Source organism: Gavia stellata, chromosome 2 (assembly GCF_030936135.1).
Source record: "Gavia stellata isolate bGavSte3 chromosome 2, bGavSte3.hap2, whole genome shotgun sequence".
NCBI classification, from domain to species: domain Eukaryota; kingdom Metazoa; phylum Chordata; class Aves; order Gaviiformes; family Gaviidae; genus Gavia; species Gavia stellata.
In genome coordinates, this window is record NC_082595.1 from 42,169,680 (window position 1) to 42,194,131 (window position 24,452).

At 37.9% G+C, this 24,452-nt stretch overlaps 1 protein-coding gene across 1 annotated transcript in view; it reads right to left on the minus strand.

Moving 5' to 3' along the window:
• The window catches only part of LOC104264024 (nesprin-1-like), a 231,113-nt gene that overhangs the window by 100,169 nt on the left and 106,492 nt on the right, over window positions 1–24,452 (minus strand). The window contains exons 53-68 of the mRNA XM_059828180.1: window positions 23,815–24,171; window positions 19,757–19,893; window positions 18,624–18,801; window positions 16,365–16,547; window positions 14,680–14,823; window positions 14,197–14,352; window positions 12,308–12,472; window positions 10,976–11,148; window positions 9,991–10,144; window positions 9,704–9,847; window positions 7,257–7,421; window positions 5,600–5,917; window positions 4,688–4,843; window positions 3,826–3,996; window positions 2,741–3,067; window positions 1,271–1,423 (exon numbers count right to left, since the gene is read on the minus strand). Of these exons, the coding sequence (XP_059684163.1) occupies window positions 1,271–1,423; window positions 2,741–3,067; window positions 3,826–3,996; window positions 4,688–4,843; window positions 5,600–5,917; window positions 7,257–7,421; window positions 9,704–9,847; window positions 9,991–10,144; window positions 10,976–11,148; window positions 12,308–12,472; window positions 14,197–14,352; window positions 14,680–14,823; window positions 16,365–16,547; window positions 18,624–18,801; window positions 19,757–19,893; window positions 23,815–24,171 (3,081 nt within the window). The remainder of the gene's footprint in view (window positions 1–1,270; window positions 1,424–2,740; window positions 3,068–3,825; window positions 3,997–4,687; window positions 4,844–5,599; window positions 5,918–7,256; window positions 7,422–9,703; window positions 9,848–9,990; window positions 10,145–10,975; window positions 11,149–12,307; window positions 12,473–14,196; window positions 14,353–14,679; window positions 14,824–16,364; window positions 16,548–18,623; window positions 18,802–19,756; window positions 19,894–23,814; window positions 24,172–24,452) is intronic.

Consider the following 24,452-nt stretch of genomic DNA (forward strand, 5'->3'; position numbering starts at 1 on the left):
CCAAAATTAAATATTCAGGTAATTACAAGAAATAAAAAAAAAAAAAAACCCAAACCAAAAACCACCAAGAGCTTGAAAGCATTGTGAGAGAGTTATCTTCTAAATGTACATTTAGAGGAACTCTCACATGATTAGACTGTTAAGGAACACATCGAAGGAATTCCTTGTGTGAATAAACTCTGTGGTACTGAGCAGTATTTTCTCTCCAGATGAAATACCATACTTTGAAGACTGAGGAAAACAGAGGATCTCCTTACTTTAAGAAAAGGAACACTGTCAACTTGACATTAAGTTCACTTAGGAACAGTTATTACGTGCTCTTTGAGAGACTGCATATGACCTACCAAATGTTATGGTTGGGTCCCTGCTGCTTACAGCCTTTGCACGTACATATTACCTGTGACTGTGGCAGGCAAATTCAGAATGTACACATTGAATTAAAATGTATTTACTCTTTTTAAGAAAGATTTTTCATAATTTTCTCTACATTCTCTACAAGTCCAACATTACATCTAATGCAACAGATATCAGTTTTGTGGTACAGATCAGAGGAATGTCTGTAAACTAAAAATCAACCGTGAAAAAATAAAATAATCTGCTATTGGTGATGGATTGGCAATTAAAGGTACTTCAGTCAAATATAAGTACTAACACGGTTTGCAGAGCTTATCCTTGTTAGTATAACCTATTAAAAGCTTTACTTTAGGACATATTTAGATGCATTAGATATTTCAAAGTACTACATACATGTGGACTAATGAATTAATGTTAATTAATTAATGCCCTCGCTGAATTAAATTATGTCCATCTTGCAGTTAATTTTCTCCAGTGACTTCCATTCAACAACTAAACTAGATTAAACAGGGTTTGTGCGAGATCTAGCAGAAACAAGAGACAAAATGGTATAATTTAAAGGCATCTGTCCCTTCAAGAAATAATGTATTTAGAAATCTATTCAAAGCAATTAAAAATAGTAACTATAGTACAAACTAGTCACTGACATATTTCCCCTTAGTGCTATTAAGACTTCACCTGCCACACTCAAAATTCATTTCCGCTACTCTTGTTAGATTTATTTAGGTAGAAGTTCTTTCCTTATTCAACAACTGCCCCCCATCCTTCCCACCCCCCCAAAAAAAAAGTAATTAAATCTAACTGGCTCCGTGTACAGGCTGTGACATGACAGCATGAAACAAATAGTCAGCTTCTTAAAGAGGGGAAAAAATACAGCAAATTGAAAGAACCGAGAGTTTTCTTCCTGACTTTTTACCTTTGTTGTGCTGCAGAGCTCCTGGTAACTGCTCTGAAGGTCTTGAATGTTGTTTTTCAGAGTCACATCATTCACCAGATCAAAAAGTGCTTCTCCCTTTTCAATCACTGATTTTACTGAAGGCTCATGGGACAGAACAGTCTGCTGTATGGACTACAATGCAAGCAAGAATTAAAGTATTTATATTGAACACTGATGATCTATTTCACTCATTTCCCTTTGATCTGAAGCACAGCCTTCTATCACGGTATATATCATCCTTTCCAGATGAGAAGAGTTTTGCTACCAATACAGGACTATGTTTCTCAGCCATGCCCTGAGACAACAACTTTGCAGGCATTTAAGAGCAATTGCTCCTTTTTTGAGTGGCTAGTAGCACAGCTGATAATCTGGAGCTGGTGAAGGAGAAGGAGTTAATACGTGTGAAGGGACAAGTGTTAGGGATAAAACTTGCTCAGAGGAACAAATTCTGCAAATAGGTGGGAAAGTATCACCAAAGCCTTCCCCTTAATGAGATAGCATGCAGACAAGTGCATAAGACTGTACTCTCAAGAGTATGCAATCTGATCTGTTATGTCATTGTGCCACTGGCTCAGACAGCAAGGCACATGCCAGCATCTATCAAATGACAGTGAGATACCAGCTCCCCAAACATGTAGAAAGTAAGCACACAGGTATGACATATGACTTTGAGTACTGAAGCCAGCAAGGGGTAGTAGGCAGTTTCAGAGAGAAAGCCTTGATGCTGTGCAGGTACCGCTCAGCAATAGCCAAAACACTGGTTTGTTACCAACATTGTTTTAGCCACAAATGTAAAGCATAGCACTACATGGGCTGCTATGAGCCCTATCCCAGCCAGACCCAATACACATCTTATGAAACATCTATGTAATCCTAGAGTATTTTACAAAAACATCATTAAGAGAAGCAATGGGGTTTGTTGTTAATTTTGTCTACTTATTTTTATGACTGGAAAAAAACCCCAAACAACTACTTCATTAATATCCTAACTAAAAACAGAGGAGGCTATAGCAGCTGACTGACTTAGATGTCAGTTGAGCTGGGACATTCAGCTTTAACCAGAAAGCTGATTAAACCAATGTAAACAGGCAACGTCTGCAGTGAAGAAAGACCAGCTGATTTCTATCCTTGCTTAAACAGCAGTTAACTCTGTTGGTATCAATGGAATTACTCGTATGTGTACTCATAAAAGAATTTTGCTCCATAACAGGAAATTTTCAGATGTGGAAGCCTTATTAGGACATTCACATTTCAAATTCAGGTGCTCACTCTGGTTCATAGATGCAGGTGTCATGCATCTTTTCACTTTGATGCTGATTTGGACATCCAGATCAGAGACATGTTATACATCTATTGGGGAAACTTGAACAGACACCTGGATCAAAGATTTATTGCGAGTCACTAAGTCAAAATTGATTCAATAGTACAATGATATAACCCCCTTTTTACCTTGTATTTGGACAATTGGGCCTTCTTCTCATAGAGTTCACTCTTTGGCTCTGCTGGAGCATGTAAGATGGCTTGGTACTCTGTGACCCACTGAGTCTGTGCCTTGTACTTGTCTGAGAACTCCTTTGCCAGCTGAAGGCACTTCTCCGAAGTCATGTGTTCTTTCCTGATGGAGCCAGCCAGCTCTTCAAGCTGCTCCACATAATCTCTAATTTCTTTTCTTAACTGGTCAACTTCATTTTCTTCCATGTACTTTATAGCTCGCTCCCCCTTCTCACGGGCAGATTTCAGTAAACTGTGGCCTACATCCATATCACTCAATAGCAGCTGTGAAGGAAGTGTTGGTTAACGAAAAGGTATGCAAGCTCTTGCCTCCTTTTTTTTTTTTTTAAATTCATTGTAGTTCTATTATCAGTGAGAGGCTAACAAATTTTTTTTTTTTTTTTTAATTTTACTAAGGACACAGAAGGAATTTCTAGGGAAATTGAATGGACATTACAAAATTGCCTGGAGTTAAGGTGTGGTAAACTAAAAGGAAGCAGAAAAAGCAAATACTTTTGTTCTGCACTGGGCTTGTGAAGATAAACACAGAAACTGAGGGCTATCAGGAGAGGCTCCAAATTCTGGAACAGATGAAAGTTTTCCCTTAGCATATTAAGTTTAAGCTGCAGGACATATGAAAAAAATATCTAAAACTCTGAGATGAAATGTGAGTTTTACTATTGATTTATTTCAATAAGGAGAAATAGGAAGCACTTCTTGCCACAGTGTGTACTGGTATAAAATACACATGACAGTATGCCTTGCAAGGGGTATTTATTTTAACTTAAAACAAAACACATACAAACATGCCTTATGGAAGGATAGGATTATATCAGTTAGGACTATTCATAACCTCAACAACCAAACTGTGATCTAATATGTATATGACATGAGAACAGAAAGTTTTATACTGGGTGGTCTTTATCCTATTAGCTTCTCTGGGCAAGGTGAAGTCAGAATTTTGAGCAGCTGTTAAGACGCATGTTAAAATATAGCCTCTTTTTGGTGAACAGAAACAAAAATTGCACTCAAGAAAACTGTACCTCCAGTTTCTGCACTTTTTTCTCCATTGCTGTTTTATCAACCACGTCAAACTTGGTGATCACATTTCTGAAGTTCTTGTTAGTAGCTCCGTACCAATTTGTGTAAGCACTAAAAGCCAATTCTGACTCCTCCATACAGCGTATTTCTTCTTCCAGAAACTTTATTTGCTCCTTCAAACAAATACGGAGGGTAGGGGGAGGGAAGCAAGAACCACACAGATGTTTATCACTGCTATTGGCTAAAGATAGCAATAAATTGCTATTTATTAATAAAACCTGATATACTAAGATTAAACAACATAGGTTTTGAATTTTTTCATATCTGGTGGATAATTCTCACTGGGGTCTTGTCAGGGTGTACATATAGCAATCACTAATTTAAAACTGAGTTAATACTAAACACTGAAAAGATACTTATATTTTGAAATTTGAATTGCAACTTGTGATTATGGTACTGTGAGACATTTACTACTTAAACTGACCTGAAGACTGTACTTTATCAATTCAAATTTTCCCCGTACTTATGTGTTTCAGTGATAATCTGAAAACATTTCTCTAGAGGTTGTTCAACATTCAATCATACTGAATTCTGATTTTTTTCTGCTGAAATTGCCAAAAAAGACAGTAACAACATCTGATTAATACTGAATATTTTTGAAAGGGCATTATCCTGATTATGGTTCTCTAATGCATTTAATCCAAAGAAATCTACACGTATGTGTGTGTATATATATGTGAATATTGTATTATTGAGTCTACAGTAATGTAAAACTCTGATAAAGTCTAATTAAGAAAGTCTGTTTATACTTGCTTCTTAACTGACAACTTATGATGTTACAATGAATTAGTTTTCATTACTTACCAAGACATGAAGAAGAAGAGTTTGGTAGCGAGATGTAAGCTGTGTAGCCTGGCTTCCCATTCTACTTCCAGTAAGACTTTCCTCTAGTATTTGCTGAGCCAATACCCCAACTTCCTCCACATCATCTTTGTAGATTGTAATTTCTTCATGCCACTTCTATGACAAAGACATTATCCAACTTATATGACTGATTCAAACATCTTAAACACAACAGGAATTTATTTGTAACTAAGTCAGGAAATCATTGAAAAGGAAAAGAAAATACATGGTTGTAAACATGGATTTACAACAGGAAAATAAAATAGAATCTGATGGAGGTTAACATAATGAATATGCTGGAAGTTTTATCATACCATATGGACTGTATTTCATTACAATAGATTCAATACTTCTTTTTTCCCCAAATAATAATAGAAATGCAACCTGGACTTCCTATAGAATTTGTTCGAAGTTTTAAAGGCGACTGTAAAGTATAACCTTGAATCTCTTCAAATCTGCTTCCTGTGTTTATTCATAACCATGTCTTCTCCTTGCAGCAACTAAAGGAGAATTATTACATCAACACAGTAGAGACTTCACAACACAGCTGGTCACATTTTACTCTTGCGACAACATTAACGGTTTCCCACTCCAGGACCAATCTTTGCCCTCAGTTATGCCGTCATATACCACAGAGCATACGAATTCCAGATCTCCCTATGAGACTTCAACATTGGTATAACCACACCTTTACCAGTAAAATGGGAGGAACCTGGACACAGAAGGCACAAAGCTCTCTTGGATCCATCATTCCAGGCACCACCTCAGAATAAATTATAAATGCTTCCTTTCATTTTCACAGTGCAACCAGGAACTGATGTGGAAACCTCACATGGTATTTTGCTTAAGTAATGCCTTAACTATATTCTTTACCTTCATTTGTTGAAGCTGCATCTCCTTTGTTGCTCTATCGGACTGTCTCCCAGTCCTGATAGTAACTTTCTCCTCCAGATCTGCTAGCCAGTCATTAACCTTCTGAAATTTTTTCTCCATTAACCTTAGTCTGCTCACAGTGGTATTTAATTGGCTTCTTGCTTCAGAAAGCCTGTGCTGATAAACCTGCCAATCCCGCCGTAATGATTCCAGGGCTCGGTCTTCTATCTGGGGAATGCCCCAGGGAATCACCTCCTCTCTGGCATGGACAGCAGCATTGAATAATGCTTGTCCTTCTGCACAGTGGACCTGCAGCTCCTGTAAAGGCAGAGTTATGGATACATACCCTACATTAACAGCTTTCACTCACACATGGCAAACAAAGCCCTAGTTCTACTTAACACAAAAGCAGTTACGTCACATTATCGAGATAGTCCCTTTAGTTATCTATGGTTGAACACATATTACACTATCTCTAAGAACACCTATGACGGCATGCTCATTTACAAAGCAAACTGAGTATCACTATTATCAACAAGTGAATTGGAGAAAATTATTGACAAAGCATGCATTAAATTCTTTCCCTTCCTGCTAAGTTTATTGTCAGTTCTGAAACATTAGTTGCCTGAGCTGGCATGGGATGGATGCAATCCATTCAGCACAGCCTTAAATTCAAAACGTTCCAGCTGTGGCAAGCAGACTGTAAGACTGATTCTAAAATTGAATCTGTTTAAAAACAAGGAACAAGGTGAGGCTTCAATCTTTTAAAATAAACAACCTATTTATTTTTACGTATGTTTGAAACATCATTCCAAAATAATTCTTGATACCCTCTTCTCGACATGTGTGGCATTTTCATGCTTAATAGAACTTGATTAGAAAGTATGAAGGGATTCAATCTGATCAGAAGACTTAACCAGGAAATTACTTAACAAAATACAGACAATACACACGTGTATTGTCTTAGTTTACATTTGAGATATATACACAGATTTTTAAAATGGATTCAGATTTTGTAAAGTAAACTATAATAACAAGACATATATGCAGAGTCCCTGATCATACAAAGACCGTCTCAGTATCCTGAATAAAGTAATAAATATTTCATAACTCAAGTACAGGCCTTTTGCTAATTCAACAACAGGTATGAAAGTATTTTAAGCCAGCTTAAGATCATAGCTGGGAAATTACTGAAGTACTATAGTTTCACCCTTCACTGTCACTTAAGCGATTCAGTAATAGTCTTCCCACCTCACCACAGGAACTACCCTACATGACTGGAACTGCTTGAAAGTAGATGCATCTGCACTGTAAGCAGTAAAAGATGAAAACCCAATGAAAAGAATACTTTTGATATTCTATGAAACACAGGGAAAAGAAGAGGTAGGCCCAAATCTAAAAGAAATTCAGCACTTGCAAGAAAGCATTAGTACGCCTGGACATTTCACTCAAGGCCTGACACTTTTTGAAAATGAGTGACAATGTTTGCACTGACTTTACTGGAACCACTTTTGAGCAGCAAAGTGCTTTATATATAATATGACTCCAAGCTGTTCTCAAGACAAAAAGAGATGCAATACTTGTCTGGTAATAAATATTATTATGTTATTTTACAAGTAGGATTTATTTTTTACTTAGGGTGTCACACATTATGTACCTGTAAGTCTCGGAGTGTTGCCTCCTGTTTCTGGGCGTCACCATCAAGATGCGATAAACAGTCAAGTTTTTCCTGTTCCTTCTCCAGCCATGCTTCAAAGGTCTTCAGATTTCTTTGGTACTCTTGATGTAAGTTAAGCAGTCCTTCAGCTTTTGTTACCGCCTCCTGCTCGTTAAAATATTTACATATATGTGTGTATATATATCTCTTAGTGTATCATCAAATCAAGAAAAGATAAACCCAGAATTCCATCAAGGTGAAAAGTTTGTATCTGATGCTGAGCTTTCCTAGAATTCAAGAGTACTTGGATTCTGAGGATAGTTTGATCAATTACAGGGAAAGAGCGGGCAAATATGGGGATACAGATACTTATCCTAAAAGATTCTTCACGTAAGTTTGTGACTTCTGGGATTTGAAGTTTTGATCTGGGATCACTTTTAAATAAAACCTTAGTGTCTAATAACAAAAGACCTTCTTAATTTTTATACCAATTTAAATTTACTGAAGTGATTATAAGAGTATGAGCTTAGAAATTGCATATTTTTCTTCACATGAATTTCTTTGCCAATGGAATAATAATCTTCTGCTAAGAGTATCTGATATCTTTAGGTTTGAAGACTACTCAAGTCCTTTGCGGGCAGTTTCCACAGAGCACAGCAAGAAACGGACTGCAAGCCTTCTGCGTACGTGAGTGAGCAAGTTACAATAATTTCACAACCCAGCACTAAAATATTACTATATCTAGGGTACAGCTGGAAAAGGCTTCATATATTAGCATTAGACTAGTCTTTCTAAATGCAAGAAAAATATACCACATGTAATTCACATCCTCTAAGAAATTATGGGAACAGGGAATCAAATTCAGATGGAAGCAAGACAGGATGCATCCCAGGGCAGCAGGCTACATAAGAAGAAAAACACTTTCATAAACAGCAGCCATGAACCCACTGTCTGCTTTACCTATTTCTAACAGGTCTGGGTAGTGGCAGAAAGGAAGAAAAGAGGAGTGTTAGCAATCTTTTACAAGGCCTGTCCACACCCAGTAGTGGGAAGAGGGAAAGAGAGACTAGTTCTTTTGCCTCTTGACAGTGGCTGCAGGGAATTACAGGTCTTGGTCTGCTCAGGCTTGGGCCACAAACCTTTGGGGAAGCTTGTCAGGTTTCTCACTTGGCCAAAGGATTATTAAAGGATTTGACCATTCTTTACTTTCCAGCTATTTGCTTTGAACTTTGAATTTCTTTCTAAGGGTTGAATGTGCTCTTGACACTTAACATCACGACCACAGTTGGGAGTGGGGAAGACTAAAGTCATCTGGGGTATTAGGTGGGAAGATAAAGAAGGGATGCTTCTTGCTACATGAGGAAAGAGGTACAGAGCTCTTGCCTCTGCGAACTACCATCCATTTCTCATTGTTCCCATGCTGTTGCTCAAGCTGAGCAAATACAGGCAGTCTATATAACTTTGTGCAAGAGAAAAAGGTAAAGGTTAGAGGATACCCATGCTAAACGAAATACTAGGTATTCACTAGCACTTCCCAGGATTTACTCATGTCTCTGGCAAGCCTAAGTGAGGTCACACACAGAAGGTCCAAAGAAAGACAGTGCATTGCATTCTTTGCAGTTGTGTGAGAGGACCACAAAACAGCGAATCACTTACGCATTTGAAAAACTGAATTTTGGCCCTTTCCACAGGACAAAGACATCATTGAAACAACAAAATTCAATTTTACTACACTGCTGCCATGAAGGAAAATTGCCTGTCTGAGCATACATTAGGCATTATTTAATTACCACAGAAGAATTTGGGTTAACTGGACATAATCACCTATTTTTAAATGTATCACCAAGTCTTCTATTATTTCTTCTTTATCTTATATCTTACATTAAAACCCATCTTGGTCTTTATCTGTCTATGCCCTAATCTTTTCCAGATCTATGATATTAACACTTATCAGTAAATGTAGTACTTATCGTGCTAGGCCTTTTGACATTAGAGTCAGTTTACTCACTAATAAGGTTTGTGTTCAATAGTAAGCTTCTATAGTTGTCAACCATTTGTGAATTACCTGATTGACTGGTTGCATTTACTGCAAAACATACATTTATGCAAATCACAGATTCAGAGATGCTTCCAACTTTTCAGTCACAATGTGTAAAATCATATCTGCGCTGAAGTCAATGAGACATTTGACATGGAATTCCTCAGACTATTCACCTGATGAATTTTTTCAGATTCAGATTTTTAGAACCTTTCTGAAAAGATCTGAAGCTCAGTGGTACAGGAAGACAGATTGATAAATCACCCTAACAACTTTGTCACATTAAGTTACAGCTGTCTCCAAACTTTAACTCCTCATTTAACTGTAAAATAAATAATCCATGAATAGACTTTCTCTTTTCCCTTGTTGCCAACAAAACAAGAGGGAGTGCTATCAAGAAAAACTGTACCCTCGTTCTGTCTTTGAGGAACTTATACCGCTCCTGAAGGTCCTGGAATTCAAGCTGAGTGACATAATGCTCAGCCATCCCACTTCCTTTCACTTCAATTGTCTCCAACAGGCAACTGTGACTCAACACCTCTTCACTAAGTAGCTGCAAAACAGAAAGAGAGGAACACATTTAAGAATGGGCAGCATTAAAGCAAGACCACAGATTAATCTTTCAGTTATTCAGCCTTTTTTATTGCTTATAAGGTGATATGGGCTTGTTGCTGGTTTGTTGTAAGGCAAACACACCTTTGCTTTGCTGAGGGCAGCTGTTTTTTCCCTCAGTTCAGCATATTGCCTTTCAGAAACATTCATACTTGCTTCTAATTTATCCATCCAGCTGGAAAACTGACGAACATCATCCTGGTAACTTGTCCATTTGGAGAGAGCTCCTTCCAGTTGACTGTAATTTAAAAATACATATTTGTTGTGATAGTGGAGGTTCTCATGCTATTTAAGCAGTGAGGTATAGACATATACGGTTATCCTAGACTATATTATAAGAAAGATATATCACAAGCTAAGCAGTCTGAGACAGAGCTGTTAAAACCCTACAGGTTTGGCTGATAAAGAGAAATTAGGTTTTCCAAACTTGGAACACTTGACATGTTCTAGCTTTAGTAAATAAAATGCAACTGAAAGCATAAGATCCAGAATCAGAAATTTTCTGTCCCTTTGCATACATTCAAAAGTTGCTGCATTCTAATGTTTAACTACCTTTGTTGTTTTAAATTGAAATATTTGCAAATAGTGATGCTCCACCAAAGAAGGATACATTTTTTTCCCTGTATTTTCTTTATTCTATCACTTGAGAATCACTATTAGACACTGTAATTACAGTACCTTCTGTGAAATGCTAGCAAGTGGAAAACCAGACAGAATCTTGACAGAGCAACCATTAACGTCCGTGACAAGATCTTCTCATTTCTGAGAACAATTCAAGGCATCAAGTGGAACTCAAAGTAAAATTTACAAGATTATGAACATGGAATCCACTTTTAAGAGTATATTGACAATAACTGTTAATAAAGCTTAGATCCCTCACAGTTTCCTCCCCTTCTTCCACTTCAAATTAATATGTCACTTAAGGTCTCTAGACCTGCAATGTTAGGCATATGCAGTCATTCTATATGAATTTGACTCTTGTAATAATAAAACTCTGGGAATTAACTTTTCAAAAATTTTGACAGTGCTTTATTGCTAAGCATCATTCTGCACCTCATACCCTTTTTACCTCTTGCACTGGATACAAGCAGACAGAAGAGAAGCCCAGCTGTCCTTCAGGGTTTGCAACTGCCGTTCAATCACTGGTACTCCCTCCAGAGAAGTATTTTGCAGAACAGATTCTCCTCTTGTCAGAACCATTTTCATTTGGATTTCTTTTTCTTGTTTCACTGCTAGCAGTTCCTAAAACATGAGTGGATATTATACTACTTTTATGATTAACTGGGCATGAATATACTAACTGGCTTTTCTGGAAAATGAGCTGATCAAATTTAGCAGCTTGTACAAACAGCCAATTGGAAAAGGGACAGTGGGGTTCACAGCTAGGCTTCACAAGGAAAAGGTTATTTTCAAAGGGTAGGTTTAGGCCATTAAAAAAAATAAAAAAATCTTAGTTGACAGGGAAGTTTTCATGGAATCTGTGCGGGTACTTACAGTGTATCAGAGGAGGTATTGTTGGGTGGAGAAGCTGACATTCCAAAGGGAATGTCATTTAGATGGAAAACAGGAGGATTCATTCATAGAGAAACAAGATGTGATGACAAAGCTCTTCTACAGAGCTGAAATACAGTTCTACAACTCTAGGATCTATTTGCAACACAAAGGTACCAACTTATAAACTCAGTAGACTATCAGCAGCATCAGCTTAGAGAATTCAGCTCCTGGAGCTGTGCAGTTGCAAACTAACAGCTTCTAACACCATCTAAAGTCATGAAAAGCCTGAAAGCATGAACCTGGAAGACTCAATGAACAAAAGGCAAAACATAATTTTAGTATTTTGATACAATCTCTTGCTTTTTGATGTATCCTTGTAATTTTGAGGACTTGTCCATATTTTGGCCATGGCTCAAAATTTGAGACATCAATAATATGAAAAGTATTGTTTTCTCAGTACTGCTCTTCAACATCTTTTGTGCAGTGATATGAACAGATGCTATTTTCTTAACGCTAGTCACCATTTTTAAAGTAAACAATTATAGGAAAAGCTGTTCTGAATCATTCATATCACCTACAGGATCTAGGAAATAATATATTAAACTAACAGAAGTGAATATCCTACTTCTTCCATTTAACCTTCAGCAGCCACACACCTTTTGAGTTTTTTAAAAAATTTGCATATATGCAGTTTTCCATGTCATAAAGGTCCCTATATCCTTAGAGAAAACTTCTAACAATGAGTCCTTTCCTCTATAAAAAGAGTTATTTTTGAGTAAATTGAAAATAAGTTTCTGAATTACACCAGTCGTTACATTAATATGCAACAAGTAATGTAAAGTATCCTGTATTTGCATTTTTCTTAAAGATCTAAAAAGAGCAGGTTTGGAGTCTATTGTTTCCTTACCTCTAGCTTTAACATCCGGCTGTCCAGAACACTCTTGTCTGCAGTGGGATGACAGTAGGAATCCAGCATGTGAACTGCATCAGCTACCCAGTCCTGGAGGTCCTTGACACTGTGCGAGAACTGCTGGTGTTCTGCTACGACCCTATCCATTCTGGAAACTTTCTCCTGCAAGTCATACAGCAATTAGCACCAGCAGCTATTCAAAGGTTTGCTTATTCCCCATACCTACTTATGGACTTTAGAATGAGTTTCATAAACTATACTCAGAAATTCTCTTCATACATGGGTAATTACAAGTACACTTACTTGAGCACGGAATGAATTTTGCATGCACAAACACACACTCGAGTTGTCCAAACATAATATACAAATGACCATTTCATAAATACCTTTTTTTGTTTTCTAAATGTAAAGCTTCATCTAATTGTCTCCTCTCATTCAAAGTAAACATGTGGTAAATCACACCTAAACTCCATTTCAGTGTTGCAACTGAAGACAACTTGTAAATCTGTCAATGCACACAACAGATTTAAGCCTGTGAAGCTATGCCACTGCAGCAACATCACTTTGTTGATACTTGGAAAAGAAAGACCTGTTTTCCTCAATGACTCCCATTGGTATAACCATTCTTCTGAAAAATTACTGATACTCATATGAATCAAAAATAAATGCTCAAGTTACATTGCTAAAAGGCCTGAGGTGAACAGGAATACGGAGCAGAATGTATTTCACACAGTGGCAGAGAACTAAAGTCAAGCCAGTGAAACAGGCTTAGGAAGTTAGAGAGAGGGATCTTTCTCAAGCATCCATGACTATCTAAAGAATTTCACGTTTTCTCTCATAGGCTGGATCATATGTATCCTCTGCCACAGATTCCTTCTTCTCATCCTGACATCTCCTACAAGTTCTGTCCACATAAGCCAACGTTAGTAACTCATGCATCTTCCCCTTTCTCATTTTGCACTCATGAAAATTTATTATGGCCATGTATACAATCATTTTCAGTAAGTCATACAGCTCTAGATATGCTTTATAGTTTTTATTTCGACAGAAAAAGTAGAAATTAACAAACTAGCAATTGCCCAAACATAAATACTTTCTGAATTGAATTGTTATCCCATAACACGCTTCCTAGATCCTTAATTATTCTCATTACTGTGGTAACTATAAGCCTAATTCAATATCAAGCCTCCTTCATGACTGGAACTTTGTGAAAAATAACAGTCCTAATCCGAAGACCTTCTTATCTGTTTACACAATAGAGATAGTAGAACTCTTAAATGGTGAAATGTGTCAAGCACCACTCAGCAAAACAGAGTTAAACCCTCAGTTCTTAGCCTGATGCTTTAGAGTTTGGCCTAAGCCTCCCCTTGAATGTTCAAAAGCAGCCTAAGAGGTAATCTTTTTAGAAGACCAATCTATTACTTTTAGATGAAGACGCTGACAATGCAAATAATTAATCATCATTACAGGATGCAATGAAGTAATAACTTTTCTGTATTCTGTATTTTCTAAAAAAAATAACTCACCTAAGTTTTGAAAAATACTTCTTTCAGGTGCCACTTATTACAAAAATAAATGTATTCAATGCTTGAAATAATTGAAATCAAACCTGATTATTGTATAATCAGGTGGGATTTACTTTTTAATCAAAACACATTTAAAAAAGAATTAAAAAAAAAATAATCACAATTCCATTTCATTGACAGTCCATGGAATTACCCAGGTCCTTACTTCCCACTCTTTAAAGCCAGTGTTAAAGACAAGATAGCTCAGACATCCCACAGAGCAGACAAGCAAGACAACTGTAGTGTTTCATATTTCAGTCTTTCTTTTTCCCCAAATACATCAAATGAACTGCTTAAAAGCACATACATTGAGTGCATTACCTTCGTCACATTGCTTAGAGTAAGATACTGAGAAGACAACTGAGACACTCTGCGCATAAAGCTTTTGCTGACAGCTTGCTCTTCCCACAGCTGCTGAGCTTTCTCTTTTAGCCTGTTGAGCTGATGCTCGTGGCAGCTTATTTCCTCAAGGACAGACTGTAAAGCACAAGCACATTAATATTAAGAGTGGGTGCAAGAAAGCAGGAAATATTGAAGCATGAAGGCCCCATGAAAAATAGAAGTGACATATGGCAAGCTTGCTGAGAAAGGCACGCCATACGACTACGGCAATGAAGCAGCATGTCATAAGAAAAGAGGAGATGCAAAACCTGATGGAACAGGATCATCAAGAGCAATCCTTGAAACCAGTTCTCATTTAGAGGTCAGGATGCTAGAATGATCAAGCTTTTGTAAGGCATCAATGAGGCCAGGAGGATGGGACAGGAAAGTCTGGCTATGTTAAAAAGGCTTATAAGAAGTCACCTGCAACTTTTGCTGTTCTCTCCTCTTGGAAGGAAGATCATGGAGCCGACTGCTACTTCCTTGTACCATCCTCTCAGTTGTGGTCAGCCACTCCTGCAGAGGCTCAGCAGTTGCTTCAAAGTCCTTCATCTGGATCTTTAAGTTCTGGGAAGACATGCACAATTTTATCAACAGTCCCATTGCACTCGGCATAACTGTAATGCACAACACACAGATCAAGCACACAAAAAGGATATACAATTGGAGCCAAACACTACACAACTCTTCAAAATAAATGACACCAGCCATGCTCCTTCCCATCCCACAAACATAAAGAGAAGTCTGAGAGAGCACCTTTTCAAGAGGCAAAATAGAGGCAACAACGTAGGATATGTCTACACAGTTGAGGGGAGGCTGACGTAAATTTTCTCTGAACTGAAAGCTTTACAGATCTTACGAGCTTTGACTCAACGTAAGTCTAACTCACACAGCTAAGGCAGTCTAAAGAAAGGCCAATTTGGGATACGAGTTACCTACCATCTGACTGCAGTCTTTCACACTGACCCCTCCTTAAATGGGCTGCCACTATTCCTAGGTGTTGTATGACTATGTTCAACCCAATCCTGGGGATCATTTCTGATTATATTCTTTTTTAGGGTAAAATTTTGGTTATAAAAACATGTGCATAAAAGCATATGTAGTCATTCCTTCGGTGCCTGCGTATTTTTCTTGTAGCCTTATTCTGCATGATTAAAAAAAAGAGCATCTGAAATAATTCTTATGGAACAGAAACCTGAACAGCACAGTTTCTGTGCCCTAGTTATTTTTATTTTTTTTCCCCCAGACTGATTCAGTTTTCTTTTTAGCTATAGCCTTATCACTTTAATTAAACACCAGAATAAAAACCTAAACCTATGAGACTGAAAAATGCTTGGGTCAAAAAGACTAACCTCTAAGGACATCTTCTTTCCATGGCAACCCTGAGATGAAAAAAGGTAAGTCCTTGCTACCTGAGAATTTTTTTGAAAGGCTTTCCTACACAATGTATTAAATGCATTTAAACTTTTTCTCGGCTGGTTAGGCAGCATTGGTTTGAAACAGGAATGCCTAGGAACTTTAATTCTCCTACGCTATGCAGGGAATTCCAGCTAAGACCTTTTGATCTTAAAGCCTATGACCTTAAAAGAGATTATGTTTTTTAAGATATTCGTCTTCTGTGCTGGTTGAATTTTGAGTTCTGAATAGAGAAAGGCACTGGGGTTTATTTAAAAAGTTGCTCAAATAAACAATTCCATTTCACCAGTTTGCAATAAGAGATACATTTACCCACTGTACTGGGACTATTCAATCAGCAACAGGGTTAGAAATCTGTGCTAAAACTGTGTAAAGAAAATGTGTTTTAGTAATCCAGTACATTTGATGAGACACATGTTAATGAATTTGAGCAACCGCTGTCTTGGCTACCTTCAATACTCTGAACACGCTTCAGTATGAAACACCCCACTTAAATCAAAGTGGAATCAGGTCATAGTAAACAAAAGTAAAATGTAAGCAGAAGAATAAGACTTCTTGAAAACAGCTATTTATTAGTTCTGTCACATCATAAACACTTACAGCTACATACGAAATCTGAACTGTGCTGTTTGAAACAAAAAGCTAAGAGGAAATTTAGATCCAATCTTTCTCCACAGTGACTGGTTCAATACCTCCAATGCAGATTCCTTCTGGTGGAGGGTGGTGATAAAATTTTTCCAATCTTCTTTAGCAGTAGCAGATTTGTCCCGGATAACTTTAGCTTTTTCCTTTGGTAAAACAGAGCACAGCAGTTCTCCTTTGGATGCTACCAGGTTCAGGTTTTGTTGCCCATTCTCACTTTCCGATAAGAATTCCTAAAAATAGTAATAAAAGAAGCTAATTGGTGAACTTTTCGTCCCAGTAAAGGTTAATGGCAAGCTCCCAGAAAATTTAACAGGGATAAGAGTTTACTGTTTCTGCTTGTTAACATGCTAACTCATCTTTTGGTACATTCCATTTTAATATCGTTCATATTTATGGGATTTAGGGACAACATCTACTTAATCCAGAAGTGCCATGCATCTAAATAAGGTATATATTATGACTCTAGGATTACCTGTATGTTCTGCATTTCGTGAGACAACTACCAGTCATTTAGTTGGGTATTATAAGTCTCTAAATCTCCATGGTACAGAAAGTGGTAACAGTTTCATTTCAGAGAACCAGTATCCTGGCAGAGGTAATAGCAGGAGACGGGCCCTACTCTGAGGCACATGCAGGACTGCAGCCTTGCCCACAGGTGACAGCCACACTGGACTTCAAGTGTGTGGGGGTGTGGGCTGACGCTTAGACTCTGAGCAATGTCTAAGCTGTGTGATTTGTCCCTCTGCATCCTTAATTTACCTTCCCCCTTTGAAAGTATTTTTCTTCACGGAAATCTGGCACAATGCTGATGTGCAAGAAGTGTATGGAAAAATGCATGTGCAAGAACTATAGAGAAGTGTAAGGAAACAGCCAGATTTTTAAATTCAAATGTACTGGGATAATGTTCTTATACCTTGTAATGATTAAAAGACTTTGTGAGTATTTAGGACTCAAAGGAATTTAGCAGTCTTAAATATCAATATTTTAAACTGTTACTATCATGATTATGTGATACACAAATAGTTTTATAACCATAGTCATAAGGTTACATCCACATTCAGAAGTAACAGGCTTGATACAAAATTTACTAAGTCAGGTTCTGATTCTGTGTTACACTAGAGCTCTTAGTAGAGAAGGCAAAGGGTCTGCTAGCTTTGAGATACTTGGTTCAAGTTCTGGCTATATTAAAATCAAAGATATAATTGCCTTGTGACTTAATGATGTCAAATGTGCGAACAGACAGAACATTAACTTTTAACAAAAATAAAATTTTAAGTTTATACAGGTTACCTCTAGAAGTCCTAAAGCAGTTACTACATGTCAGAAAAAGTTTATTTCATATAAAGCAGCTTTCAGGGAGGAAGAGAACAAAGTAAGGTCTTATGCTATGAAGGAGCTGCAGTGATAAAGAAAAAAAAAATCTTACCACTATTGAAAAAAAACCAAAAAACCAAAACCCAACCTTGCTAAAACTCTTATATTTAATGTCAAAACATACTAGGATTTTTCCCCCGATATTTCTTCTAAACATATTCTCATTTTGTGGTAGTCAAAGATTTGATATATTAATACAGTATTGTTTATGCTTTTAGGTAAACCATTTATGCAAGTGAAAGTGAATTAACCAAAAGGAGGAGGAAGTGACTTGGATTTTGGTATTTTCTGAGAAACTGATACGAATTTCTTCTGTTCTACTATCTAACTGAAGGCTTAACAGTCTCATTAGGTAATTATCATTTTGTTATTTTCAGTTAAAATTATAGTTATATTCTATTCATAAAAGTATTTCTTTCACTTGCTTTATTAAAATAAACTTTAATTGGCATTCCTTTCCACAGTTGTTGGGGCTTGTTTTAGCTTTATGTGTAAAATATACTTTTTAAATGCCTGCTCGCACTGCATACATTTTAACTCTGTTCTTGCACTAAGGGCTCTACTTTCATATATGAGGAAAAATATTTACATAACTTTGAAATAATTCCAGGCGCTAAGTCCCGATTCTGATATTCTGATTTTACAGTACTCTCCTACTTTAAAAACATTTTTTCCTATTGTAAAAGAGAAACAAACAAGGAAAACTACTATGAGAGACAAAGACTACACACAAACTGTAGCCCAACAATGAAACTAAACAAACTACATTAAAAAAGAAAAAAAAAGTGTTTATTTCCTTGCAATTAGTCACCTTTAGTGTTGATAATAACAACATTAACAAAAAATAGCAATTTACCAAACAATTCGGTCTGACCTTTATATGAAACTGATCAGTTCTCCCATAGACTAGTATTTTACAGCTATAGAGTTACCTGTATTTTCTGCAGACTTGCTGAAATTTCACTGATATTTTGAGGCACGTCAAAGCATTTGGCTGTGGTAACTTTTGCATTGATCAGCCACTGCTGGAAGTCCCTGAAAGCCGTCCGAAATCTTTGCTGCAAGATGTGCTCTTTGCTTTGACATCCTTTTGAAGCTTGCAGGCAGAGGCTGGGTTTATCACATCAGGGAAGCAGAAGAGAGCGAGGGAGGGAGGGAGCGAGGGAGGGAAGGCAGGATTCTGTTAGGTGACAATGCTATTACTTAGTTCTCTGAAATACAATGGTAAGGTTAGGTTAACCTGGATTCCTCCTACCAACTTTAAGCACCAGGAAATCCATTAGAAGCTTTCAGTTCCTTAGAAATGAAGCATGTAAATTGGGACATAACTGTCACAGATATGACAGGTATAAGTGTTTCCAGAGAGTGATTCAGCGCATCTAAGCATGAACAGTTTCTGCAAGCCCCTTTCCCTCTCTAGGGACAGGACGCGGAACTACAGTGATTACAGTTCTAACTTCTGTGGCTCAGTTAGGTTTGTAACCTTCGAATTGATCAATCTGGGTCATCACACCCTTCTTCTGCAGCTACAGAAGCCAAAAGCTATAACCCCCTGCAAGAGACAACAGAATCTTGTGTCTGAAACACATGTGTCATACTCCCAAATAAACCAGCTGCAGTGACCTGAGAGAAAGCAAGAAAGCAAGCAAATGCTAGCTCCCCTGTTTCAGGGAACCGACCAGTCAAATAAGAGTAAACCGAAGGACAAAATTAAGAAAAAGATCTTAAATAGCTAGTATAGCTTGTTCCTCCTTCAGACAAATAAGCCATCGTGCTACCTCACAGCTTCTTATAAGGATTCTTCCTGTAATAGGTCAGGTGTGGATATACATTTGTTTCAGCTGCATTTAGTGGCATAGTCTGACTTTTAGGAAAAAAAACCCAAATCACTACTTTTTACAACCTCTACTGACACCAAAATAAAAATTATTATTCTAACCATTGTATACCTCTGTTTCTAATTCTAAAATTCTAATTAGTGGCTCCCTAAAAGACAGCTCATGCGCCCCGCCCCCCCCCCCCCCCCCCCGAGGATTGATTAACTATAAACAAGATGAACGTGTACCTGTTATACTCCTTAATCAACCCTGAAACTTTTGCAGAATGAGTACTCAAATCTCTGGAAAATCTACACAGATCATTTAACTGAGTTTTGATCTCATCTGTCATATGTTCAGACTTTACCAGAGCATCCAATGTTTCCTGTTAAAACAAAACAAATGAACAATATTGGTGAGTAAATTTACAAAAAAAAAAAAAATCTTTTGAATCAAAATTTATCAGAATTTAAATTCAACTTCATTTATGATCTATGCACATTCACCTTCAAGAGTATTTTAGCAGTCAAACCTATGGAAGCTTATTTGAAATTATGAGCTTCTAGAGACCAAATTTCTGGAAGCATCAACTTTCTTAGTTCAAAATGTTCTCGAAGAACAGTTTAAGGTATAAATTTCATTTTAATAAATAAGCTATAGTGTTGTCTGTATACAGATAAAAGTACACACAATTAGGGAATAGCAAATAATATATGTTTGTATAAATATAATTAGCCTGTTCGCTTGAGTTTAGCATGTTCAATAAAAACTGTTTGGAGCTGTATCCAAAAAATTAATTTATGCACAAAGCTTTTAACAGCTTCAACTCTTTCACAGAGGGCTTCATAACGTAAAAGTACAGCTGCTCACAATTCTCTGAGAGTAAATGGGTTACTGCCTGTCATTGCTGCACTGGGAAGACTTTGCTTTGGAGACAGCTAAACCAACAAAAAAATTGCTTTTATTGGCTTAGCTTATGTCACTGGGAGAGGTGTGATAACCCCTCCAACAAAAACAGTCCTTGTTGACATCCACAGCATCTCCACTGCAGAATCCCACCAGCTACTCTGGCATAATGTGCAGTGCAGACTTGGCTCCTTGTCTCACTAGAAACTAAATTCTTCAGGCATTCCTCTTAAACTACCAGGGAGAAAAGACAATCTTCTAGCTAGTTACATTCACCACAGCACAGGTTCTGCAGTGCAGGCAGGCGGAATGTTTGGCATGTATATATTAGTTTGGCTAAACCTAAGTGCCAGTCTGGAAGAAATGTACAATATAAACTTAAGAAACAGATCATATGAAAGTGAAGACAGATCTGAACAGGGACATGGAAGTGGGACAAGGAAGTCCCCAAATCATGTTTCTGAATATATAAAAAAAGGATGATTGAAAATATACATAGTAAACAGTCTGTAATAATCTCTCAGCACAAAATTGAATGTTCAGGAAATGTACAAATGATGTACATGAAAATATAAGCAGAAGGTTTTCAAAATATCACAATTTACATTACAGAGATAAAAACACTCACTGAGTAGATATTTCACTGTAAAGTATTAACTATCTCTGCAATAAATAGATATCCCTTTATGTAAATCAAAAGTAAGAAGAAATATTAGCAAGGGTCTAGCAAGGCAATCAACAGATGTAGTAAGAAGAGCAAATGGACAAAATCCAGGGATTCAGCTCATGTGTCTGCTGCCCACAAGCAACTGTGTGCTTCATATCCCTTTTCCTGAAAAAGTCTGCAGAGCTGTGAAATTAATTTTTTAAGATCTATACTGTGCATTTCTGAGCAAGTTAAAAAAAAATGAGAGATATATTGCTTCTTTGTAATACCTGAACTGCCAGGAAGAAAAAAACCACAACAATCCATTTTGAGAAAAATAAAACTACAAGCATGCGTTGGCTATGAATAACAGTGGCTTAGACCATAATCACAGCTTGATTATATTAACATTACTGAAATCTGTTTGCATTTATGGATCACAGGGAATCCCTGTAAAATTAAGTCTAGAGATATTTCAGATGTATTCTGTGTACAAACTTTCATGCGTGCTTGTGAGTATAAAAAAAAATATTTTGCTGCAGCAGATTTTCAGGACTCCTCTGATTTACATTATTCACATTTGTACCATGGACTTTATCTGCTTTGAGTCACTCACACACCAGAAATCTGTTCAGCCATAATTAAAAGATACTTGAAATAGTCACACTGCCAGTTTGTTTTGATGCCATATAAAGTAGCATTCGAATAAAGTAATTATGTAACAGCAATAACACTTAGGAAAAAAACGTAAACTAACTACTTTTTGTTTATCCTACATCATGTTAAACTACACACAGGACTTTTTTGAAAGCATTAGGAATAACAACACAATGGCCGTTACTTAAACACAGGATGTCACAAATTGTGTAGGGCAGGAATCACCATAATGAAATACTTTTTTTTTTTTTTTTTGGGTAAAGAAAACAGGTCCAAAGAGTAGCACAGGGTTAGAATTGTCTGTTTTCAATGAAATTTTTCAGCTTCAAATAACCTACCTCAATAACTACTAAAAGATTATTCTGATGACACACAGCCTTAGGCATAATCCATTAACAAACTGGAACATTAACTTGTAAAACAGGGTACATGTAACTATGGCATTTTTCCATACAGAAACAGCCACTTAGATTTAATTTTGAATCTGGCAATTCCCAAAATAATTTGCTGAATTCCAAGTGCAAGATCTGTTGCTCTTATGTTGCACATACCTAAAGGAACAGAGCTTGAGTATAACAGAATAACAGTATGAGCTTTCTAATTCTGAGAATTAGGAAATGCATTTTTGATCCGTGGCCTTGGCTTACATGGCAACAGAATCACTGTGAGACAATGGAAATGGAAAGCTGCAGTGCTATTTTACATTCACAATAGGACCTATCCCTGGGGTCCAGAAATGGAAGGATTACTGTCACATTTCCTCTAAATATAAATAAAATTACATAGTAGGGCTGTGCATAGTAAGCCTTGAGCTTCCTCTGCATTTTCTTCATTAGTCAAAGTTTACAACTGTCTAAATAAAGTGTTGTTACATAGATCTACAGTATCTACACAGTATATATACTACTAATAAAAGCAATATCCTTTGAATTTAGTACTTCACCATTTATAAAATAAAAAATATCTGGTAACTGTTGCTGTATGTTGATGACAATTCCATGTCTTCCTTTTCCTTTTTAAAAACATACAAACATGGAAGCCTTTGCTTATTTGTACCATTACTTGCTCCAGCGTAATGTCAGCTTTGTTACTCCTACGGGTACATACTGGCACTCAAGCAAGCAGGTTCCATAAATCTGTGTCAGGTAATTCTGTGAAAGGGGAAACCACAGAAATAACTTGGCACAGACATTGGAGGAGGATATTTACAATCTCAGTTCAAAAAGAAGGTGTTCTGGGATTTTTGAGTATTTCTTCAGTCAAGGGGTCAGAAAGCAGGCATCACACACCTCTCTTCCTTTACTGAAACTGCTTTATTGCAACACTACCCTGAAAGGGAAATAGTCTGCATCTTTTCTCAACATCTGTGATTCACAGTAGTCAAGACAAATACAAACATATATCTTGATTGTTGTGAATATATGTATTTATATATAATGTGTGCATGTGTGATAAATACATGTGGAATTTTTTGCTAGAAGACAATCAGGAACAGAAACAACCTCTCTATTTCTCTAAATTTCACTGCATTCCATAGCAAAGAAATTAGCAAGTATACCAGTTTCCAGTGCAACTTCTTTAAATATTGGACAAGATCTCAACATGCATAATATAAAGGATATTTCAAGAAATGGGAAGTATAAGCTCAAAACACTCCTGACAAATTGTAAGTAAGAAATGGCTCCAGTTGCTACATGGCTTTTAGGGAAATGCTTCACATTTCCCCGATCAAGTGCTACTCTGGCGTGAAACACTGAGCAACTTGGAAGAGAAGTCCGAAGCTGGTGCGCTAGCTCCTGCACTTTCTCAGAGGCAAGCCCTGTTTTTAACATCTAAGATCTGGGCAGCATTTGCTTAGCCTAGTACAGCAGAGGCCAAGGAGAGAAACGTCTTCTGCAAACACTGCTTGCTTGACTGAGTACTTGCTTGATTACAGTTACAAAAAAAGTTTGGAAAGTTGGGATTTCATGGAGATATTTTTCCCAAAGACATTTTATTATTTTCTACTTGATAGTCCCGCTTGGCAGAAGTTTTCTGCCCACAGTCACTAAACACTTCCAACCGAAAAGCTGCTAGGAAAGAGAGATGGGACCTTACTTTCTCCTGGCGCCAGCTTTCCACGACCTCGGCGTCGGTGTGCCGGCTGTCGAGGGGGGCCAGGCTCCGCGACCAGGCGGCCAGCAGCCCGCCGAACCGCTGCACGGCCTCCTCCAGCTGCGCGACCTGCTCCGCGAACTCCCGCTCCGACAGGGCCATCTGGCTTAGCACATCCTGCAGGCTGCTTTGGCTCCGGAAGGCGCTCTCTTCCCACTGCTTCCAGTCCGACTGCAGCGCCTGCATCTCGGCGGCCAGGAGCTGGCACCCGCCGGCAGCCGTGCTGCGCTTCGCGGCGGGAGCCAGCGTCTCCACCCGGCCGAGGCGGCCCGCGCCGACCTGGCGGGACTCTACCAGCTCCTGCAAGGCGACATTGCCATGGTAACCCGCAGAGCCGCCGCTGCCACCGCCACCGCCGGGGGGGGCGGCCCAAGCGGGGGGCAGCGCGCGGCGGGGCGGGGGCAGCGCTCGGCGGGGCGCGCCCTGCGCCCAGCAGCGGCCTCGGCAGCAGCGGCGCTTTCGCGGCAGGCGGGCTGCGCGCAGGGCGGCAAAACCCCGCCGGAGGACGGGCGCAAACGGAAGGCAGTCAAGAGAGGGTGCGGGCTGTAGCTTGGTTAAAGAGTGATTCTGAAACGTTCATA